The sequence below is a fragment of the Acanthochromis polyacanthus genome, chromosome 13 (assembly GCF_021347895.1).
Source record: "Acanthochromis polyacanthus isolate Apoly-LR-REF ecotype Palm Island chromosome 13, KAUST_Apoly_ChrSc, whole genome shotgun sequence".
NCBI lineage: Eukaryota > Metazoa > Chordata > Actinopteri > Pomacentridae > Acanthochromis > Acanthochromis polyacanthus.
This window is the reverse complement of record NC_067125.1, coordinates 10,511,077-10,532,944: the sequence shown is the minus strand read 5'-3', so window position 1 is coordinate 10,532,944 and position 21,868 is coordinate 10,511,077. Positions and strand designations below refer to the sequence as shown.

At 42.0% G+C, this 21,868-nt stretch overlaps 1 protein-coding gene across 3 annotated transcripts in view; it reads right to left on the bottom strand.

The window, feature by feature from the left end:
- dpf1 (double PHD fingers 1) overlaps positions 1–21,868 on the bottom strand; it is an 81,492-nt gene that overhangs the window by 16,697 nt on the left and 42,927 nt on the right. For all 3 annotated transcript variants that reach the window (XR_002595826.2, XM_051958098.1, XM_051958099.1), the window contains exons 2-8: positions 20,114–20,143; positions 19,359–19,519; positions 18,172–18,279; positions 16,998–17,125; positions 14,606–14,695; positions 13,657–13,735; positions 12,617–12,748 (exon numbers count right to left, since the gene is read on the bottom strand). Coding sequence is in view for 2 of the 3 variants with exons in the window: in XM_051958098.1 (XP_051814058.1) it covers positions 12,617–12,748; positions 13,657–13,735; positions 14,606–14,695; positions 16,998–17,125; positions 18,172–18,279; positions 19,359–19,519; positions 20,114–20,143 (728 nt within the window). In the remaining variant the exon portion in view is untranslated. The remainder of the gene's footprint in view (positions 1–12,616; positions 12,749–13,656; positions 13,736–14,605; positions 14,696–16,997; positions 17,126–18,171; positions 18,280–19,358; positions 19,520–20,113; positions 20,144–21,868) is intronic.

Here is a 21,868-nt window from a genome sequence, read left to right as displayed (position 1 = left end):
TTGTGTTTCTATACTTGTTCCAACAAAAATTTTGGCATCTCAGATTAACCCTCAGTTACCTCCTACATTTTCCTCTCCTTCCTCCACCGCTCCAGTCTCTTATCCTCTGACTCTGACATGGAACTAAAACCGCAGCAGATCTCTGACTAGCTGAGAGTCTCACCTTCTGTCCGACCACAATAAAAGCCTCATCAGCTTTACGCTTCCATCCGAAAAGGCATTAAAAGTGCTTCCACTTGCACACAAACATACAGGCCTACCTGTTGACTTTTCCCACTTTCTCTTTTACCTCACTTTTTTGGTTAGTTTTCTCATATTTCCTCTCTTTCCCCCCGGTTTCTCTGCCTGCTTCTCAATTTAGCATAATAAAGCATAACATTTGCATGACATTTGCCGGAACTGATTGAAGTGATTTAATATGCTTCTTTAAACTTTTATCCTATCCAGTTGTGCAGAGACGCACGCAGGTAAGCTCAGCCGCCAACAAAGAAATGGACGTTTCCATGGACACCATTGTTTAAAAAAAAATCTAAAACTTCGTTAATCAAGGTTGAGGTTTAGATGAGAATTGACAAGTGATGCGCAAACGTTTTAATTTCGCAGAGAATCTGTTCTTCACAAGGCGACAATCACTCCAGGTGTGTACAGGAAGGAGTGACGATGAGGAGGAGGAGGAGGAGGTAGAAAGGTGAAGAAGAGGAGGAAGGGAAGGGTTTCAAAAACGGATGAGGGGAAGAGGGGGAAACAGAAAGAGAGAAGAAGATGAGGAAGATGATGAAGCACAAAGGGGAGAGAAGGGAAGATGGCAAAAAAAAAAAAGGTGGCTCCTGTTGTATCTGAGCAGCGGTGTGTGAAAACACACACTCTGCACTCCTGTCGCCGTGCTGCTTAATGAGGAGAGCCTCTCAGGAGCGGCGCACGCACACGCAAACACAATGAGAGCGCATACGCACAGAAGAAAACACCCACAACCACACACATACAGTAGAGGCTGGGCACACAAAGATTTACAACCGAGCCTTTGCATAATAACTTTTGCCGTCCAGTTTCAGTCCCTTCCCCCACTTGCTCTCTTTAATGTGATGAATGAGAGTCCCTGTAACCCTCAATACAGCCACACACACATACGCACAATTACAGTGGCAAATATTGCACATATTTTTACATGACACAAAGAGAAAAGCAAATGGACAAGGCAGAAATCAAGAGCACATGCATCCACACAGACACAAAATCCCAAATGCTCAAGGAGACATTTTCAGGTTTTTTTTTTTTTATGCAGACAAGGAGGCAGAGATGCAGTCAGATGGAAACCGTCAGTCACAGATGAAAAGTCACTGGCTTCCTTCCTCTCTCACTCTCCCTCTCTCTCTCCATCTTCCTCCTCTCACTCTTTCTCCCATCCTCTTCCTCTCTCTTTCTCTTTGCACTTTCATGCGTTCTCATTATTGCTGCTGCTCTCTCTGCCTCTGATTCGATCTCTTCTCTGCGCTTCATTGTGCTTTTTTTTTTTTTTTTTTGCTTCCCTTTCCTTATTTGGTCTCTCTTTTTCTCTCTCTTCCCTCTGCTTTACTCTCAAAGAGGAAATTGGAACTCTTTCCTGCAATCCATCTGTTGTCACACTAATGCCTGCACCAGTGCCATGCTCTGTTCCTCCTCTGTTTTTTCCCCCATTTCTGCTCCTCTTCCATCTCTGCACCCACCGAACCTACCCCACCCTTCGCCCTCGTGCACACGCTCGCACAGCCACACATGCACAAGTGCTACTTTCACTCGTGTCCAGTCAGCAGGTTGCGTAACTCCCAGCGCATTGTGGGACTGGATGCATGTATTTGTGTGTCTATGAGAGTGTGCAATGTGAGCTTGTGTGCAGAGATGACATTGCAAAGTAAAGAGGACAGAGGCAGTTTTGGTGCATAATAAAACTTGATCTATGGCTGCTTTGTAATCACACTGACCCGTGGAAACAAAGACACGCACACACACACACACACACACACACACACACACACACAAAGCATCCGTCAGGCTCTGCAGTCTGCCGATATGTGCACATTTAGCAAACAGACACACATGCAAATAAATCACGCACACAGACACACAACTTCCCCCATAAATCATGCATGTAAAGAAATCACACACAGACACAAACAGCTTTTGCCCGCCTGTGCAATACTTTGTGCGCATTTGCTCACATTCGCACACTCTTAAAAACAGCCACTTAGCCAGAACAGGCTCGTGTCCCTGTCGATGAAGAGTTAAAATGCAAATTATTAATCCTATTTTGTTCCAGGGAGACAGCCAGCTGGGAATGTGACTGTGAAATCCTGTTTGAATTGTGCCCAACCTCACATGGTCCACTATGTCGTGTGTCGGCGCTGCACTGTCATGGGGAAATGTCAAGAATGACCAGTTGGGATAAAATACGCATAAAAGGGAGATTTTCACAAGAAAAAAGTGGAAACTTGCCTTCCATTTTAGTGCCATTTTTTTGCTCCGAAATAAGGAGTTAGAGTTTCTGGAGGTGGTGCCCCTTTCTTTGTGTGTTCAACCATAGTGGCTGTTACAGCTTGTGCTAACTACCAATTAAAATTTGATTCCAAACAAACCAGAACTGCAAGTGGCAACACTTTTGTGCAGCAGGCTTGGAGGTTTCCATTGGAACACCACAGGGATTTGACATTTTATATTGAAGTGTGGAAAAGTTTTTATGAATCGATCTCTATTGTATTATGTTAGTGATATTTAGACTCATTTAATTTATGAATATGGCATATAAGTGTTGTGTTGTTGATTCATATTTCCTCCTCTCCTTGGCTGAGGTTTGCAGCTACTGTGAAATTCAGTCCCAGACAGAAAAACAGACAACAGGAGATGGATAGAGGGGTGAGGATGGTTTTTGGGTGGGGGGTGGTGGGTGGTATTGGTGGTTGGGAGGGTTGTGGTGGAGTGCGGGGCTTATCCAAACATGGCCGAGACAACTGAGGGACCACAGAAGAAGCAGCCGGCAAGCCACAGCACCACATCTTAAGACAGAATAGCAAATGAAGCAGACTCCAATATTACCCTGCCTTCACCACTCCAACTGTCTGGGGGAATCTATATGATGAATCATGAAGAGATTTTTTTTCTTTTTCTCAGTCTGTAGAACTCTCTGCTTCTTGCTCTGCTTCTCTCTTTGTCTGTTTTCTCTCTCCTCCCATTCTTTATGTTATTTTTAATGAACTCCTCTGTGCCCCCTCCGCTCCCTCTCTCCACTTCAACTTCTTCCATTCTGCTTTCCTCCCCCCTCCAACTCCCTCCTTCCATCCCTTCCTTTTCTGTTCTCTCCATAACTCTCCTCCTTTCCTCCTCTACCATCTTTCTCTCTTTCTCTCCCTCTCTTTTCAATGTACATAACAGTGTACTCTTTAGGAGGGAGCCCTGGCGGTATCTATGGCAACCGGATTGCTAGGCAACAGCCATTTCTCCCTTCCTTTTCCTGCGCCGTGCAGCAGCGGCAACAATCAACCAATCAAAAGCTGAGAAAGAATGTTGGAGTACGTGGAAAAGTTCAGAACGCATTCAGAAAGCACTGAATGCTGTCAAATTCTACATGTACTGTATTAACATGGACAAATATTACCTGAATGTACATCAAATCAATCAGTCTTTGCACTGAAAATTACGATTAACAATGTGCTAGTAAGCAGAGTGGATCTAGAAATTGCAATTCAGTCAAAAAAAACAAACAATACATGAACAGGAAAAACAAAATGAGACACACAAAGACAAATAAAAAAGGTACACATGTTTTTTTAGCATATAATTACACCTGTGTGTGCACACCACTGAAATCTTTACAAAGACGTGAAACACTAGAACCAGTTCTAAAGGTAAAAATGTCTCATTAAAGCTAGTGTTGGCGGTTTTCCCCTTTTCTGTTACCTCTTCTGTCCCTAAACCCATCTGACCAGCAGGCAGATGGGTCCCCCCACATAAAGAGCTGGGTTCTGCTCAAGGTTTTTCCCTGTTAAATAGGTGTTTTTCTTGCCACTGTCACCTTAGGGCTTGCTCTGGGGGTCAGGCATATGCTTTCTGTAAAGCGTCTGGACACAATTTGACTGTAATTGGCGCTATATAAATAAAATTGAATTGAATTTTTCACTGCTTTGTTTTTTTGTATCATTCGGCAAAAAATTCCATTCAAGCCTTGGAACATATTGGAATCAAAGTGGTTTGAGAGAAATCTAGATTACCTCACATTTTCCTGGCTTTGTTTTCAGGCTTCAAAAAATGACATAATGGGAGATTTCATTCAATCACACAGCTTTTTACCCAGAGCAGGTTAGACATGAGAGCATTAAAGTCTATGCTGATCTAAGGACTTGACTTCTACTATAACTACCGTTATGTGGCCAGTGGCAAAGAAGTTAAAGTTTTGTGAGATCTTATTCATGAGTGACATGAAAATGGAGTGTGAGATGGACAGACACACTGGTGTGAAAGCTGCAGTAATACAGGTGCATTCTGGTGGACTGCCATGGTTAAGAGAGAGCGGAGCTGGAAGGCAGAACTCTTCATTTGCTAATCCATCTGTGTTCCGGCCCTCATCTGCGGTCACCTACAGTCATGTAAGCAGTCAAAATGGCCGTTCTCTGTAGGTTGACTGGGCTCAGCCGTAGAGATAAGGTGAGGAGCTTTGACATCTAGACAGCGCTCAGAGGAAAGTGGCTGCTCTTTCGCATTGAAAGGAGTCAGCTGAGGTGGTTCTGGCATCTGATTAGGATTCCTCCTGGGCCTTTCTGGGCATATCAGACTGAGAGGAAACCCTGGGATAGACCCAGAACTCACTGTGGGGGCTACCTATCTCATCTGGCCTGGGAACACCTCAGGATCCCCCAGGAGGAGCTGGAAAGTGTTGCTGGGAAGAGCGATTTCTGGAATGTCCCACTTTTCCTGCTGCCAGATTAGTAGAAGGAAATGGGTGGATAGATACTTGAAATGTGTGCTCGACCAGCGGAGGATCTTAGACTGCAGTCAGAAGAAGACTGTATATTTTTAAATTGTACATTTGATTTTTTTTTCTGTTCCTACTTGCCTACTGCAGCTTTAAATACAGGAATTTGGGGTAAATTGGTAAACCTAATAGTACTCCACATTCTTCAAATTTATAAGCAGAGGCAAAAACTCATGAAATACCGACTCAACTTTGAGTTGTTTTTTTTAATGTAACCTGAAGACCAAACTGATCGTACATTAAACAAAAGGTCATTAATCCACTTCATAGAAAACAGTGTCAGAATTATCAGGTTTGGGAAGTTTTGGCAGCACACAGCATTCAGTGCAAAATTTTACAGCTTCCAAGACTCAGTGAACTGACAAAGACTGGTCCCAGTAGAGAAACTCATCTGTACCTGCCCAGTGACACCGCTATAAATGGCAAAGCAATAAACACAAGAGATGGACTCCAACAGCACTTCAAATCCCCTTTGCTGTTCCTCAGAACAGTTAGATGCAGAGGAGGACAAACCAGAGACAATGGTGAATATATGGGGTGACAGTAGACGCAGAGAGTAGAGAGGCCATTTTAGCTCCTCTACATTGTCTTATATTGATGTCGGTTGATCAAAATTCGTCCTTTGCTGCTCTGTCTGCAGACAGCAGGAGGAGAATGGGGAGGCCATTTTGAAATACAAGGCAAAAGACTGGAAAGGGAAAAAAAACACAACAACCAACAATGGGGAGCAGGAACAGAGGGATGCTGACCTTCAAAGGGCTCAATTACATGTCACACACACAGAAATACACGAACACACACACACACACACACACACACACACACACACACACTTGAAGTTGGACATGATTGGCCATACAGCACATTCACACAACTCAGTCGCACAGAGACGCACGAAGAAACACACACAAAAGCGATGCACATATGTGTGTGTGTATATGTGTGTGTGTGTGTGTGGTGTGTGTGTGTGTGTGTGTGTGTGTGTGTGTGTGTGTGTGTGTGTGTGTGTGTGTGTGTGTGTGTGTTGAGTTCATGCTTAAAACCACACATATAGCAGCGCACACACTCGGCGCGTCCCTGCTGCTGCACACCGTAGGACCGTCTGTCCGTCCAGATAAAGTGGCCTCTGAATCTCAGTTCTGATTTGAGAAGGGGGGGGGGATTTAATGACGACTGCACCCCCTCCTCCCCCCGTCTGCCTCCCTCCAGTTTCCTTTTCTTTCTGTCTCTCTTTAATTTCTCTCATTCATTCTTTCATTCACAGTTGCGCTCTCTCTCAGTTTGTGTCCTTCTTGCAATCTATTTATCTTATTCTCGCTATTTCGCCGTTACTCTCCTCTCTCTTTCTCATCTACCTGCTTCCCCGTCTCCCCTCTCTCCCTCTCTCCTTTCTCTATCCGTACCCACAAAACCAATTTTCAGGTGGACACTGCAGGGCCGACCTCTAAAGTAAACATCCCCCTTATTCATCCACTTCTCCTCCTCCTCCTCTCCGTCTCCCACCCCCACCCCTCCTAGCATCACATCAATGCCAAAAGAGCCCCGAACACCTCCACCCTCCATCCTGCTCTCCCTCCCTCTGCACCTCCAACCTCTTCTTCTCCTGTTTGTAGGAAAAGAAACATAGTATGTGGTGCAGTCATGAATTTTAATGGCACTGCTCATTTTGAGTAAACACTATATCGACTGGTTATACGTGGAGGGTTGGTAATGGTGGCTGATTTTAGCGATGGTAGGCGCGAAAACAAAGAAATTAATTGCGAGGAAAGCCCAAGCTAACAGAGAGGAGAGATTGGAAAACGGGGGGCAGAGAGCGAAGGGAGAGGAGGGTTAAGTGAGGATGTGGAGCAAGATGAGAGGGAGAAAGTGGTGAAAGATGGACTAAGAGAACTAGAGGGAAGGAAAATCTCATCTCCTCGTGGAATAATCTGTCATTTATCACACTGATGGAAAAAAAACGGAGGGAGAATGGAGCTGGGTGAGGTTCAGACAAGACAGACTTTTATAGTTTCCATGATAAGTTTCTGTGTGTTTGGGCTAACACTTGCGTCGTAGACACTGCATACATACTATAGCGTCTAGACGGGCAGAATATACCATGAATTATGCATGCAGGGTTGCTCTCAGTCAAGGGAGCCATATTAATATTATTACATATGTGGCAATATACTGAAGGGTGGAGGGTGGTGGAGTTTCATCCATGACACTCAGCAGATTGGGAAAATGTATAATGGCGCACACACACATCAGCGCACACACACGTATGAACACCCTCACGGAGCAAATTCGTAAGGGCTCACACACACACACACACACACACACACACACACACACAAACACACACACACACACACACACACCATCCAAAAAGGCTAAGCTTCTTTTTTCATTTCAGCAGAGAAGATTGCATTTTCTGAGGCTGTGTGCATGTGTGTATGTGTGCGTGCTTGTGTGTATGTGCACAAAAGTGTATATGTGTGTGTGTGTGTGTGTGTGTGTGTGTGTGTGTGTGTGTGTGTGTGTGTGTGTGTGTGTGTGTGATTACTGACTGTTTGGGAGGGAGTGATGGGGGATATTAAACGATTCAAATGCTGTCTCTCTTGCTCTCCTCCAGTGGAGAGACCTAAGACTGCAGCATGGCCACACACACACACACACACACACACACACACACACACACACACACACACACACAAATGCACGCACGCACGCACACACAGATATATATATATATATACAGATACACATACTGGGCCAGTCTGTTCTGTCAGACAGGCCAATTTGAAAACACACACTGCCAATTAACTGAGAGGCAGCATAGCTCCAGTGTGGACATTGTTGCAGTGCAGCAAACATAGATAATGTGGATGTGTGTGTTTTGTGTGTTTATCTGTGTTCTATTCTGAGCAAATTGCTTGTTTTAAGACCAGGAGGAACAAAGAAAGTGGATGATTCGTCTCTGCTCCCTTTTCAAAAGTCTACAGCTATTTCTCTTGGTTTAATTTATTTATTTATTTATGTATTTGGTTTTGAGTGAGAACAACTGTAGCCATTTTGCCGATGATTACTGACCACAACACAATCTCCCGTAGGATAAATGCATGCTATTGTCCTTAAAAGAAGCGTTCAACAACAAACAAAGCACGCAGACAGAAGACAACACTGAACAAAAGCCACACGGCGATAGGAAACTGGCCCAGGGGATAAAAATAAAGAGCCAAGAAGACACAAAGACGGCCGGGCAATTTGGATGCTGCAGCCGACAGGACGGAGGTTTGAGGTCTGATTCATGACCCGCTCATAGAAACCTAAATATTTGCTTTACTTGTTGTTCACTGGCATTTATTGCTCTCTTATCGTGTGATACATTTAGCAGAACCTTTGCAGCCTCGTGCTAAGTGCCGTCATGGGATGCCTACAGCCCACAGTAGTGTTGTACATATACTACAGTACCATTCAGTGCTTTTTACAGCAGAGGTGATCTTTGGACAATCTCGCTCGACTCTTTAAACGCCTGTACAAACCTGTGTCCCTCCAGGTTTTGCATAAGGCCACTTTATAGCTCCAGGAAGTCTGCCAGAGCTCAATAACTCCCACACTTACTTTCAGCAGGTCATCTTATTAAATATACTGTAAGGTAAAAGTACCACTGGGGATAATGTGGCTTGAGGTGAAAGCAAGGTGATATTCAAAGAGAGCAAATGTCCCCGAGATGTGGCTTTTTTTCATGATGGACATTCTTACTTGTAAAACGCAGATGTAAGCAACAGCATATATAATAGATGCAGTCTGATAAATTGCTCCATGTAGTGCCAAGGACTGGGCTCTATTACCCAGCTGTGTCTTAATGCTAACACTGTCTTTAGTAGACTTACAATGGGGCTAAAATGATTGTGGAGATAAAATGCTTTTGGGAAGCAGGGCCTTGCTTTGTGTTCGCTACTGAAACACCAGAATAAGAGAGACATTATTAATGTTGCCTGCGCTGTCCCTGATATAAGCCAAAAAGTTTTCAAAACTTGAACTTTACAGATTAAAGGCTACTCTTCCACTGTGACCTGATGACACTCTTCCTGTACCTTGTGAGTTGTCAAACCAATAAATTGTATCTAAAAGACAAATATAGTGACGGTGCCCCATGCCAGCTCTTTAAAATGAACCATGACAAAGGAAAGGTGAAAGGATATGTAGTGGCGACAACTACAAGGTCGCTCTGCAATAAAATATTACCAGCTTTATTGTCTGTTCTACTCAAAATGGAGCCATATTTACCAAAATAAACATCATATTGTATTGACAGACACTTGAAACAAGCGACTGAGACCATAAATTCAATAGAAAAATGTTTACTGAGGTAACAAATCAAGTAAGAAGAATGGTAATTTTCTCATAGACATCTACAAAAATGTATTTCCTTTGGCAACCAGGGGTGTCGCCCCCTGCTGGCCCTTTGCATCAACTTCACTTCATCTTTTACATGCAGTTTACTTTCAAATAGAACAGTGAATGTTGGGCTTTTTATTTTTTAATCCCCAGACTACGGATAATAACAATGTATTTTAACATCCACTGCAAATGTTCCTTAAATTGTTGCTCTCTACAGCAGTACAACATGCTGCAGCAAAATTGAGGAAACACTGTGCTTTTAGGAAATAAAGTATGGTAAAGATATGCAGGGATTAAATTAGAAAAAAATGTCTTCAAGGTTACTGATAGACTCTGGGTAATGCTATTTAAAAAAAGGAAAATTAAAGGTCTGTCTCCTCTATGAAAGCAGAAAATGCTGCACAACCTTCACATCTTGACTTTCCGCTTTGCTCTATAAAGCACAAAGGATTTTATGAAGGACAAACTACTTCCTGTATTAAGTCTAACATTTGCCGTCAGTGTACTGTAAGTCTCAAGGTGTCAACTTGTCCAATATGAAGCTAATTGTGAGGTTTTTGGTCTGGATTCTTTAAAATTAGATAAACTGATCCACTTTATGACAGTGCCTGCTGTTACAACAGCGGTAATCTGGCATAAAGATTTATTAACCACGCCCGACGGGTACGTCGGCGGGGTTATTGCATTCGGTGTGGTATCTGGCTGGGTTAGTATGTATGTATGTATGTATGTATGTATGTATGTATGTATGTATGTATGTATGTGACTATGTCCGGTCCGATATCTCTGCAACCGCTGGAGTCAGGATAATCAAACTTGGCACTGAAGATCAGTCTAAGGTCCCCTGCTCAGTTGTGGAGTTACAGGTCAGCAGATCAAGTAGGGAGGGAGATACGTACGATGACCAAAATTGATACATATTGCATCAGTTGTATAGGGAGGACAGGGTTTTCGCCAGCAGAGGGTCCTCTACTGAGGGCTCATCTACTTACAGGATGCAGCCAGACTATCAGCTTTGTGACACTTGGTGTTTTAACCTTAGTGTAAACATTAGCATGCTAAAACGCTCACAGTGACAGAACTGATGCAAAGCAGGTATAATGTTGACAATGTTCATCGTCTTGGTTTAGTGTTTCCATGCTAGCATTTACTAATTAGCCTTTAACGCAAAGCACAGCTGGGGTCATATAATTTTAGCTGGCCTCACATAGCTGATCTTACATAGATAGACTTAGATAGACACTCTGAGTAAATTAACTTTTATCATGGAATGGAGATGGAGAATGGTCTAACTCCACCTCAGTATTATTTTTGCTATAGTAGGGGAAAAGCTCTGGCTTGTTTGTATTTCTTTAAACCAATCAGCGTCATCAGAAAACAATGCAGCGATGGTGCCTCTGCAAAAGTATTGACATTTACATGAAGGATGAGCCCTGTAATGATATGGCTAACTCACTGTAGGACCTGCCATAGTGCACGATGCAAATCTTTGTCAAAATTTGCCATTTCAGTGTGTAGGCTATTGCTCGAAGGCTTTTGTTTCATCCCTAGTGAGGAGGATTCTGAAAGATAACAGCAAGAGAAAATGGCTGACTTAAACCTAAAGTGGAGTCAGACTAGATGAAAACGAAAGTACTGCAAAACTGACTTGCTGATGGCAACAAAGTCATCCAGTATTTATTGGCACACATATCTCAAAACTATAAAAGTGAACTTTTTTGTGGCACTAGAGGAAAATTGGAAAGATTCATCTTGTGTGAATCATGAAAGTCACTACAAAATTTCATAACGACTCCACCAAGGTAAATAGTAGAGATATTTCAGTCTGAGGCAAAATGTTGAACCAGCTGACCCATCAACAAATAGAATTGTCAGTGTTTGAGTTGTCTAGCCAAGCTAAATATAATTATTTTTGATTGAATTACACACCATTTGCCAAATATATTCACAACCCTGCCTGGCTGTGCGTCTACATGGATATCTACACTGTCTGGCGAGAAGTGCTGGAGGCATCAGCGAGGAATACCGTGGCTCTTCATTACTACCTCATGACACTCAGTCCAGTGCATTAATGGACACTCATTAAGCTCTCAGTAGCTGCAGCGATACTATGTGCTGTAAATTAAAAGATACATATACTATAAACTGAAATATAAATGCGTAGTGGATATTTCCCTGACTGTCTGAATGGTGTTTGTTCACTGGCAGTTCTTAAGAGCTGATGAGTGTTGACTGAGGAGTTCTCTCCCTGAGCTGATGTGTCCTTGCAGCATTTGTTAAAACAGTCTGAAGTGTCATATTAACAAAGACAGATGATGACTTGGGAAAAAATGGACAGGTTTACACCTTTACACTCTGAGTAAATGAACTTTTATAATTTCCAGTTAGGCAAGGCCAGTAAACGGTATTAGAACACATATTGCAAAGTAATTGTCCAATACATGTGTAAATGATTATTTTGACACTTTTTTTGACATGCTTCTGCGCAGTAATAATACAGTAGTAATACAAGAAGTTTGAATGAGGTCTGACAGTGACATTAGCTCAGGGTTACTGCCGCCCAGACAGTGAAAAGTTAAACACAACACTGTAACATCAGAAAAAAAATACCCCTGGGCTAACTAAGCCTGGGGGCAACCATGCAAATATTTAGGTGTCATGTGCTACCAGCAATAAATCTGAAGTTGATGGAAAACAATAGGCAAAAGAGCGACAAACAGCATCTATCATAGAAATACCAGTGTGGGCTACAATGTAGCTCTTCTAAATTAATGTTTTTACATCATTTTATTCCTGTTTCGGTTATTTTGCTCATTGTTGTCGCTTCTCCAGATGTGAACATTAAGAACAACAGAATTACCTCATAATTACCCAACAACCTGACCTTTGTTTATCTCAGGTCAGACAAGGGTCTGAAAAGAGATGAGAGAGCTGAAGAAATCAACTTAAACCAGAAGTCCACTGGGAGAAATCTTCCCCTCATATATACAGGTTCTCAGTCTGGATTTGGCCCAGTCAGCATGGTGTCCATCTATAACACCAGAACAATCAATAGTTCTTGATAATAATCCGCTTATGACAGATTGTTGGAATGACCCTCAACTTAGTTTGTACCTAAAGATCCTGAATCAGTCTGTCTGGCCAAGCAACACACTCCACATGAAGTATATAATGGATGATGATGATGATGGACAATTGTCAGGAAGCTTCATATTCAGACTACAGACTCACGCTTGTGGTTGTTCTTGCGCTGGAAGGGTAGCGTGTGTCGCTCTGAGTCTTCTTCACCCTCCTCATCTGCCAGGTGTGTGTGAGTGTAATGGTAGCTCAGCCCTGGACGGTTCTTATAGCGCTTTCCACAGACTGGAACACACACATGCAGTGTATGGCATTAGTTTGATGCACATATGTGTCAGTTAAGAGTAAAACATTCAGGGCGTCAATATATATTTGAGGGACTTTTGAAGTTGATGGGACATATCTGGAATACATTTTTATTTAAAATAAAAAATCTAGATTTTTTATGTTCATTATGATCATGTCTTCACAAATTCCACAATTATTGATTTTGGGAACAATCACTTATTAATAAAAAATGACTGAATATCACTAAAATGCCAACTAAATAACCATCCGAATTTAATAACAACCACCTTCTAATTAGCTAAACAAATTAGCTTATCTTTTTGTACTATTTATCTTGTTTTTCTGTGTATGGATGAATATGAATGTATGTCGCACACTGTGGGCTGCTGGACCCCTGAATTTCTCCCCTGGGGATTAATAAAGTATCTTTATCTTATTCGAAAATTGTTTTGATTGTGTTCTTTTTATTAAATTGAGATAATAATGACAGATATTTCTTTTTTGGTAATATATCCAATTTTATATGGAAAACAACACATTGTATCTGTGTCCGAGAAATCATTGTCAACTAAGTTATCCATTACAAAAACACCTCTCAAGAAAGTGATGTCGTTTCCTCCTGAAGAAAAGACTCCAAGACTTTCTGAGTTATTTACTATAAAGTAGTCAAAAGGTTTACTACAATAGCTTTATAAATAACTTTAAATTTCAATATTCCTCAATTGTATATATAATATTTTAGAAGAATCTTTTTGTAAAAATGTCATGTGGTGTTTGGTTATAGGCAGCCATGTTGATTTTAGGCCTGAAAACAGCAAAAATGTCAACTATGATACAAGAAGTCCCACAATTATAATATTGACCCGAGGAGAAACTGAAAAAAACCCAAAACATGTGGCGCTCACTGTCACAGACGTAAGGCTTGTCTCTGTCTTCAATGGCAGGCAGCTCTTGTCTCTTTCTCATGCCCCCGACACCATAGGCCTACAGAAAACACACACACACACACACACAGTTGTAAGTACTGAGGCAGCTTCGTGCAAAAGTACACATGTAAACACATAAGAAGTCTGAACTTCCACACTCGTAACATAACTCTTGTATGCGCACTCACACACACAATATAAAGAGCAAAACAGCGCAGCCCTCAATTGGCTGTTCGAGTGTCTACACACACACACACACACACACACACACACACACACACACACACACACGCACGTTTGCATTCTAATCATCTGCTCTCAGTGTAAAGCTCCACTTCCAGCAGGAGGGGGCTGATGACACCTAGCAGGGGAGCAACAGTTCCAATTAGCAACCCTGGTGTCTGTGTGCAAGTGTGTGTGTATGTGTGTGACTCACTCTGTGTTTGAGTGTGTGTGTGTGTGTGCGTACTGTATGTGTGCATGATAATTTTCAGAATACGTTGTTAACACTTGATTATCTTCCCATAGGATGCTCAAAAACAGTGGGGAAAAAAGACCTGTCTGATCTAATCAAAGTCGTACAAAAAGAGGTCATCACAGCAGGATTTAGATCTTTGGATCCGTTTGCATTTGTCTGTAATAACTGTTGGTTTGTCAAATGACATCTCATTACAGAGTGCGGTATACAGAGAGAGCACAAAATTATTCTTGACTTATTATATTTTATACTGTGTGAAATATGGCAGTCAATATTATCCTATTCTCTGGTGTCGTGTAATTAGATCAATTTATGTCTTCATGTGTCTGACAGACAGAAGACTAAGGACCACAAACACTAACTTTGCTTGTTGACAGCCAAACAAATTCTCTCTTGACTTGTTAATTAAGTATCAAATGACCAAGGGAAAAAGAGAACTTGTTGTCTTACCCGTGCTTTGGTACGGTTCTTGCGCTTCGGGACGTCTTCCTCCATCTCGTCCACCTCCAGCTCATGAGGGAAATCCCCGACAAGCAACTTCTATTGGTGAGATATACAGAGAGACAGATGGAATATCAGACAGGTTAGTGAGTTTACTTTTTTCCTTTCTTTTCTTGTTTATTGCCATCAGCCATCTAACTTTCTTTCACCCTGTTCTGCATGCACCCATAAGCTGTCATAAAATGACACCTCCTCTTCCTAGTTTTGAGGTTGTTTACATGATCACAGCACAGAAAACCTTCAGACTCGCCACTTCACTGCAATAAAATAACAGAACTTCCTCAGTTAAACAGGTGCACCATGCAATTTAGCACTGCAGTTGTATTAAGTTGGGAGGTACATAAAAATAATCAAAACTGAGAGGCAGACAAATTTCTATTCAGATTTTTCAGGTCAAGGTCTAAAACAACGGAGCTTAGACTTTCCATATTCAACTCGATAGGTTGTTTTACAGTGCTTAAATAAAGTAATCCCCCTCCTTGGATATTTTCCCCCTATATTGCTTTTCAACATTGAATTAATTAATCTGGTGCTTCATGTCAAACTGAAACCAGAATTTTGCAAAGTAATGTCAGTTAACCCAAAATATAAAATGTAAGTGATTGGTTAAATATTCACCCCCATCGGTTGTCCTCAAAAACTGAATAACTGCAAGAAAGAGACAAGTGAGGAAGACCACCAAGACACCTATGACTCCTCTGAAGGAGTTACAAGCTGCTGCAGCTGAGACGGGAGAGACTGTGTATCCTAACAAATGCTGCTTTTTCACCACAAGGCATGTGGGAGACTCCTAAGTCAACTCTTTGGTCTGATAAAACCAAAATTGATCTTTTTCACCATCAGACAAACCACAATGTTTAGCAGACATGAAACACTGCAGATTATCAATACTCCATCAACACAGTTAAGCATGGTGGCGGCAGCATTATCAGCGTCGGAAGGATAGATGGTAAGATAAATGCAACAAAGTGAAGGTAACCTGATGCAGTTTGCAAGAGAACTGTGACTTGGGAGAAGATTTCCAGTGAGAAAATGACCTGAAGCATACAGCAAAAGCTGCACAGAAATGAGGTGAATGTTCCAGAGTCAAAGCCCAGATCTGCATTCAGTAGAGAATTTGTAGCTGGATTTGAAAAGGGATCTTTACCCACAATCCCTTTGCAACCTTACAGAGCTTGACTAATTTTGTTAAAAGGAATGGAATAAAGTTACAGAGTGCAGATAGACAACGGAGACCTAAACACACAGAATCAGAGCTGTAGTTATAGCCAAAGGTGCATATACTAAATACCAACCTGAGCGAGGTAAACACTCAAGCAATCACTTATTTTACTTTTTTTGTATAGTAAATTAATTGATCTTACCTTGTGGAAATCTGTTTTCACTTGACAAAAAAAAACATGGCCATGATTCAGCGTTTAAAAGCAACTGAAGCTGATAACTTCCAAGGGGAGTAAAAACTTTTAATAGGCACTGTATCCCCTGCATCCTAAATGTCTGCTTCTTTCATACCTCTCACATTCAGAGTGTAATGCAGTCTTTCCATTATAAACTTTTCACAGGCTCCTCAGGATGAATAAACTTGAACTTCATGTGTAAAATCAGAGTGAACCCTTAACACATAAGGCTTTTAGCTTAGCAAACATCTTCTTCTTGTAGCAGACATTCATGTGATTGTGGCTTGGTTATCTGAGATTTAAGTTCTAAGAAATGGGGGGGGTGGGGGGGTGGGGGGGGTAGTGTGGACATGGAGTTATGATAGAGCACAGTGTAATGCCTGCCTAGGAGAGCTGGAGTCACGGGAAGCCTTGGATTAGAGGCCCTAAACACTCCTCAAGCTCTCAGAGGGCCACTGTGAGCACCGTTCACTCAACCGCTGATTGATTAGCTGTCCATTTGAGTTCAAGAGCAACGGCCTCTAGCTGGTGAAATACTCCACAGACAGATGGGCATTAAGTTTTCAGTGCAAGTTACATTTTCCTTTAATGAAAACAAAAAGATTAATTTTTTTTAAAAAATCACATAATTGGTGTAAAACGCACGAGCGGAATCCCTGGAAAACAGCAAGCTGCCGCGCAATCACACACAATCAGAAGCACATGCACACACTCGGTGCCAGGAGGGAGCTGTCAGAGCCGCGGGAGCCTGTGTCACCGCCAAAACACACACTCGGAGAGAGACAAAGGCACAGACAGACAAAGAAACACAAACACAGAGGGTAATACAGACAGATAAAAAGAGATAGACAGCCTGCCATGAGAAGAAAACAACAAGACCCAGAGAACAACAAAGAGAAGAAGAGATAAAAATGAAAGGGAAGAAAGAGGAACCGGAATCTCACCTGACATTCGCTCATTGGCTCTTCTTCCTTGGTTTCTACCTTCTTGTCCAGGGTTTCCCCAGCGAGCAGCGACTCTAGCACAGGACCGTCTGGGATGCCCCCCTCCTTCTTTAGAGAGGCCTCGTAGTCTGGAGAATGAGACAATTACAATCAGAAAACAGCAGAGACCTCACATTCATGCTGACATGTACAGCTGAGCTGGCAGGGCCTGGAGGAAACTAGATTTGGCAGTTATTGAAGCCACAAGGACTTCAGCTTCTGCACCGTCCAGAGGCTGAAATGATCACATGATCGTGTATCACCTGGGAGAAAGTTTGACTTTTTCTTCATGGAAACTTGACAATGTTTTCATGTGAATCATTTGCTGTAGAATGTAACTAAGTTGTGGCTTTTAATCAGTGAAACTCAGCTAGTAATATTCTATCAGATCATAATAAAAGCACCAAGATCAGAAGTTATTTGAGTTATTTCAGTGAGTTATTAGAAAATTAGAAAATATCCAAAAAAGATAGTTGCTATCTCAGGCTGAATTTTGAGGCCATGGTTATAAAAATCTTTTAAATCTTCAGTGAAAACAGTCTCACAGCAAAATGTGTAACAGCTACATTAGTCTACAACCAAAAACTTGTCAGCTTCACAATAAAGGCTGCAAAATTCTAAAATGAATATGGTTTTTGGCCCATTCTTTTAAAATGACCTTCCAGTATTTTTTTTCGTTTTGCATATAAAGACTACAACATATTTCACATCAGGAGATCTGATGGGTGGCAGTGGCATTGACCAAATACAGGACTTTCACTCGGGGGACTGGAGTTTCATCTAAGTGTTTTACAGTCTTTTTTTAATTGAAACTAATGCATCTTGCACTGTGGACCACTAGCTATTACACATTTTGGTATGAGCTGGAATAAGCTTACAAAGAATACACAGCATCTGTGCTCCTGCAGCCTTAAAGCAACTGAAGAGGAAATAAAAGCCAATCCAGCCGGTTCCAGTAAATGCCTAGAATTAATTTACAACTTTTAATATGCATCTTATAGAAAAACACATTCCTGTCAATCGCAAAAGCTCCTAAAATGTTCCATCCTCCGGTTCTATAATTCCATCTAGCAGACGCTTTTATCCAAAGCGACGTACATCTGAGAGTAGATATAAAGTAGATCCTATTTCCTACCAATCTTGAACTCGATTGGTACAAGCCGCGGGTCCTCCAGGATGTTTAGCCGTCTCTTCTTGCGCCAGCAGCGAGCGGGATATGTGTACAACTGACCTGGAGCATGACCTGAAACACAGAGGAATCCACTGCTTGGATGTAGGACAAACTACTATGACTGATACATCAAGGATGAGATGATCATAATAAAACAAACTTATGTTCTATAATAAACACTAATAAACAAATTTTGAAGGTTGTACTAACACGTCTTAGTTGACTGTGTAACATCTGCCTGTTAGTTTTTCAGGTATCTAGTTATTTCAGTTTATCTCGAGGTGGGACCCCAAACTTTTGAACGGTAGCGTAGGTATCAACCAAATGTCAAGACCCAAGGTGGAAGAAAAGTCCCAATTCATCCCCTGTAGACAAAATGTTTTATTATTTTAATCTGCCTCTGGTTCAGTTAGTTATGTACGATTGTTTTGTTAATGGTTGTACTGTGCATGCTTCCTAACCAAAAATGTAATAACTGATATGGTTTATTTTCTTGGTTTTGGAAAACTTGGCTACACACATGCAAACCCCACTGAAATTAAACAAATAAATGAATTTCAAAAGAAAAAAATTAAAATGCACAATAAAAAATTAAACGCAACCTTTTGCTGAGGTCCTTGTAAATCAAGTTTTAACTAAAAGTGACTAATAAACAAAACCAAAACAAAAATAAATAAATCTGGTGGCAGACACCAGGCACAGCCTACAAACTAAAATTGTTAATACACCAAACAAGTACACACACACACTCACACAGGCACATTCTCCCTGGAATAGTTGGTGCCAGCGGCGTATCATTGCCTACAGGGGTGTCTGATTCACTGCCAAAATACACTGATGTTACAGGGAAAGAAAAAGCAATGAGGAAACACCCTTTGGGGAAAGTTAAAAAATAAAAAAAAGTTGAGGTGTGAAAGGTAGGAGGGCTGAAAAGGAGGAGGCGGAAATGAGGGAGGAAGGAAAGAGAGACAGAAACAAGCAGAGCAGAGGATGGAGGGAAGCCGTGAGACAAATGACTGGAGAGAAAAATTTGTGTAGAACAGCTGGCAAGCACACACACACCAATGGAAAAAAAAAACAACACACTAAGGAGTGCTTCTAAAAACTACAGCCCACCACTTTAGTGTGCACAGGTTAACACAGACACACACCTGGTCCACGGTGGTTCTTCTCCATCCAGATGTAGCAGTTGCTCTGGGCCACGCCAGTCTGGGAGTCGAGGAAGGGGAGACGCATGGAGCGCTCTGCACATAGACGGGCATTGTAGCTGCGACAGTGTTCAATGGCCTCCTTATAAAACTCCTCACCAAGACTGAGACGGAACAAAGAAAGGGAGGAAGAGCGGGGAGGGAGGAGGGCCAGAGGTGAAGGACAGGGAGGGTCCAACATCAGCAGGGAAACCAAACGATGATGCGTGTGCGAGTGAAAAAGAGGAAGGCCATTAAGTGGACTTTCATGGACAGGTGTAGGGCAAGTTTTTGTATGTGTGTGTGCGTGTGTGTGTGTGTGCAGCGTGAAGCATGAATGCATGTGTGTAAGTCAAAAGGGGCAGCGGGTGCAGTCATTGGCTGTTCCAGTGTGTGTGTGTGTTGCAGGTGAGCGGTGGAGATGCACAGTCCTATTAACCTGGGTCACAGCAGAAGAGCCGGCAACTACACACTACTAAAACCACACACACAAACACACACACGCACAGACAGACACACACACATGCACATGCTGTACAGTAGAACAGCCTCAAACACATTTTTTTCCCTGGAGAACAATGTATGCACTGTATTTTCTCACCTCTACAAGTGTGAGTTTGATTAACATTCAGTGTAATATTCTTCTCTTTGTCCCTCCCTCCCTCCCCTCCCTCACCCGCTCCTCCCTTCCTCCCCTCCATCTCTCATCCCCCCCTTACCTGTTCTTGATGACTGCACCTCCAGATTGCCTGTAGGGAGAAGAAGAAGAAGAAAAAAAACCAATAGATGTGTGGTGAGTCACTCCTCCACCCCACCCTATTTTCTCCACCGTTCGTTCTTTTCCAACACGTTTATGTCACTCTCTCTGCCACTTTTTTTTCTGAATTACGTTTCTTTCCTCTTTTTTTTCATATGTGCATGCTTAACTTTCACACTCTGCCCGCTCTCTCACTATACTTGTCTCTCCTTTTTTCCTTTCAAATTTTCATCCTTCTTTGCACTTCTCGCTGTCTTCTTTTTGTCTCTCTCCTGTTAATCACTCCTCTCTCGTGTCTTCCTGCTGAGTGCAGACATCAAGGTCACTCCGCTATACAGACGGTGGATACAGGACACACAAAACTACACAGCCACACATACACACATTGGGATACGGTGCAGGGCCAACTGCAAACTGACTAAAACAGTGCGGCGTAGTCACTGGTAATGATTTGTTGGATTTTCTTCTGTGCAGCCGCGAAAAGACGAAACCGATGCACTGATTGATTAATTTTGCAAGACCTTTAGATTTCTAGACCTTTGGAAAATGTGGTTGCGGTTGCACAATTTGTTTCTGAATTATAGTAGTATTAGAGTACACCAACAGTGGGGCACTGCCATACTTAGGGTTTAAAAATACATGCAACAGAGCCAGAGATCTATTCTTTTTATTGCTCGTGTAATTCTGTTTTTGAAAACCCAACTCCTACATTATTATCCACAGCGCAACTTGACCTTCAGCAGTTCGGTTCAGAGATGCAGTGTGTTATGCTGGTATTGGTTAATGCAGCCTTGAGCTTCTAGCCTCCAGGAGAAATGAGAGCATTCCACAAAACTCTGCTAATCTCACCTCTGTCCAACGCAACACCCACAGATTTTAGTTTCATTCTTTTCAAACCTTAAGTATTGAGACCCATCTGACACCAACTCAAATGACATTGCCTGAGACCCTCGGGGTAGAAAATGCTTCATACAACTTTTTGTTACCTATTGTTAAATCACAAGTTTAAATACTTTACTGCATCTGAATTTACCACAGCGAAACACGGCTACTCTGAAGCTACTAATCTTTAAAAATTGGTCATCCATGCAAACTTTCACAATCCAGTTTTTCCACATTTTTAACAATAGCTACTCAGAAGAGGCATGATTTTAACTGCACAGTAAACCACATTTGGTGCACAAGTGAGTGTTTGCGGTGGCAGGACGGTTTATGAGGGACATGTCATCTAGTGGAGGTCAGGGATGGAGGAACATATGACGTCAAAGCTTCACATCACAGACAATGCTCGTTGTTGTTGTAACAGACTTGACATTAGGTCTGCACTGTGTTTGACATGTCCGGTAGCATCTTCACAAGTTCACGATATCCAACAAAATTTGCAATTACGCTACAAGAGTAATTGTGTGCATGCCTGAGAGTAGTGTGTATGTGCAAAATACGTAGATAAAGCTTGTGTGAATTTGTGTGTATGTCATAGAGTCCTCCAAGCAGACTAGAGAAGCAGCTTAATAACAATGACTATGCATCCACTAATGTCAGCTGTCTGTGTGCACATGCGCAAAGGAGCATCACTAAGGGTTTATGTTACTTTTGCAGATGGAAGACTACCTTCCATGAATGCTGTAAGTTCCATCTTTGTAATCTGCAGAGACATACTACTGCCAAGAAGGTGCACTATTGCTCTTGTAGTGTAGTTATACAGAAATGTTGTGGT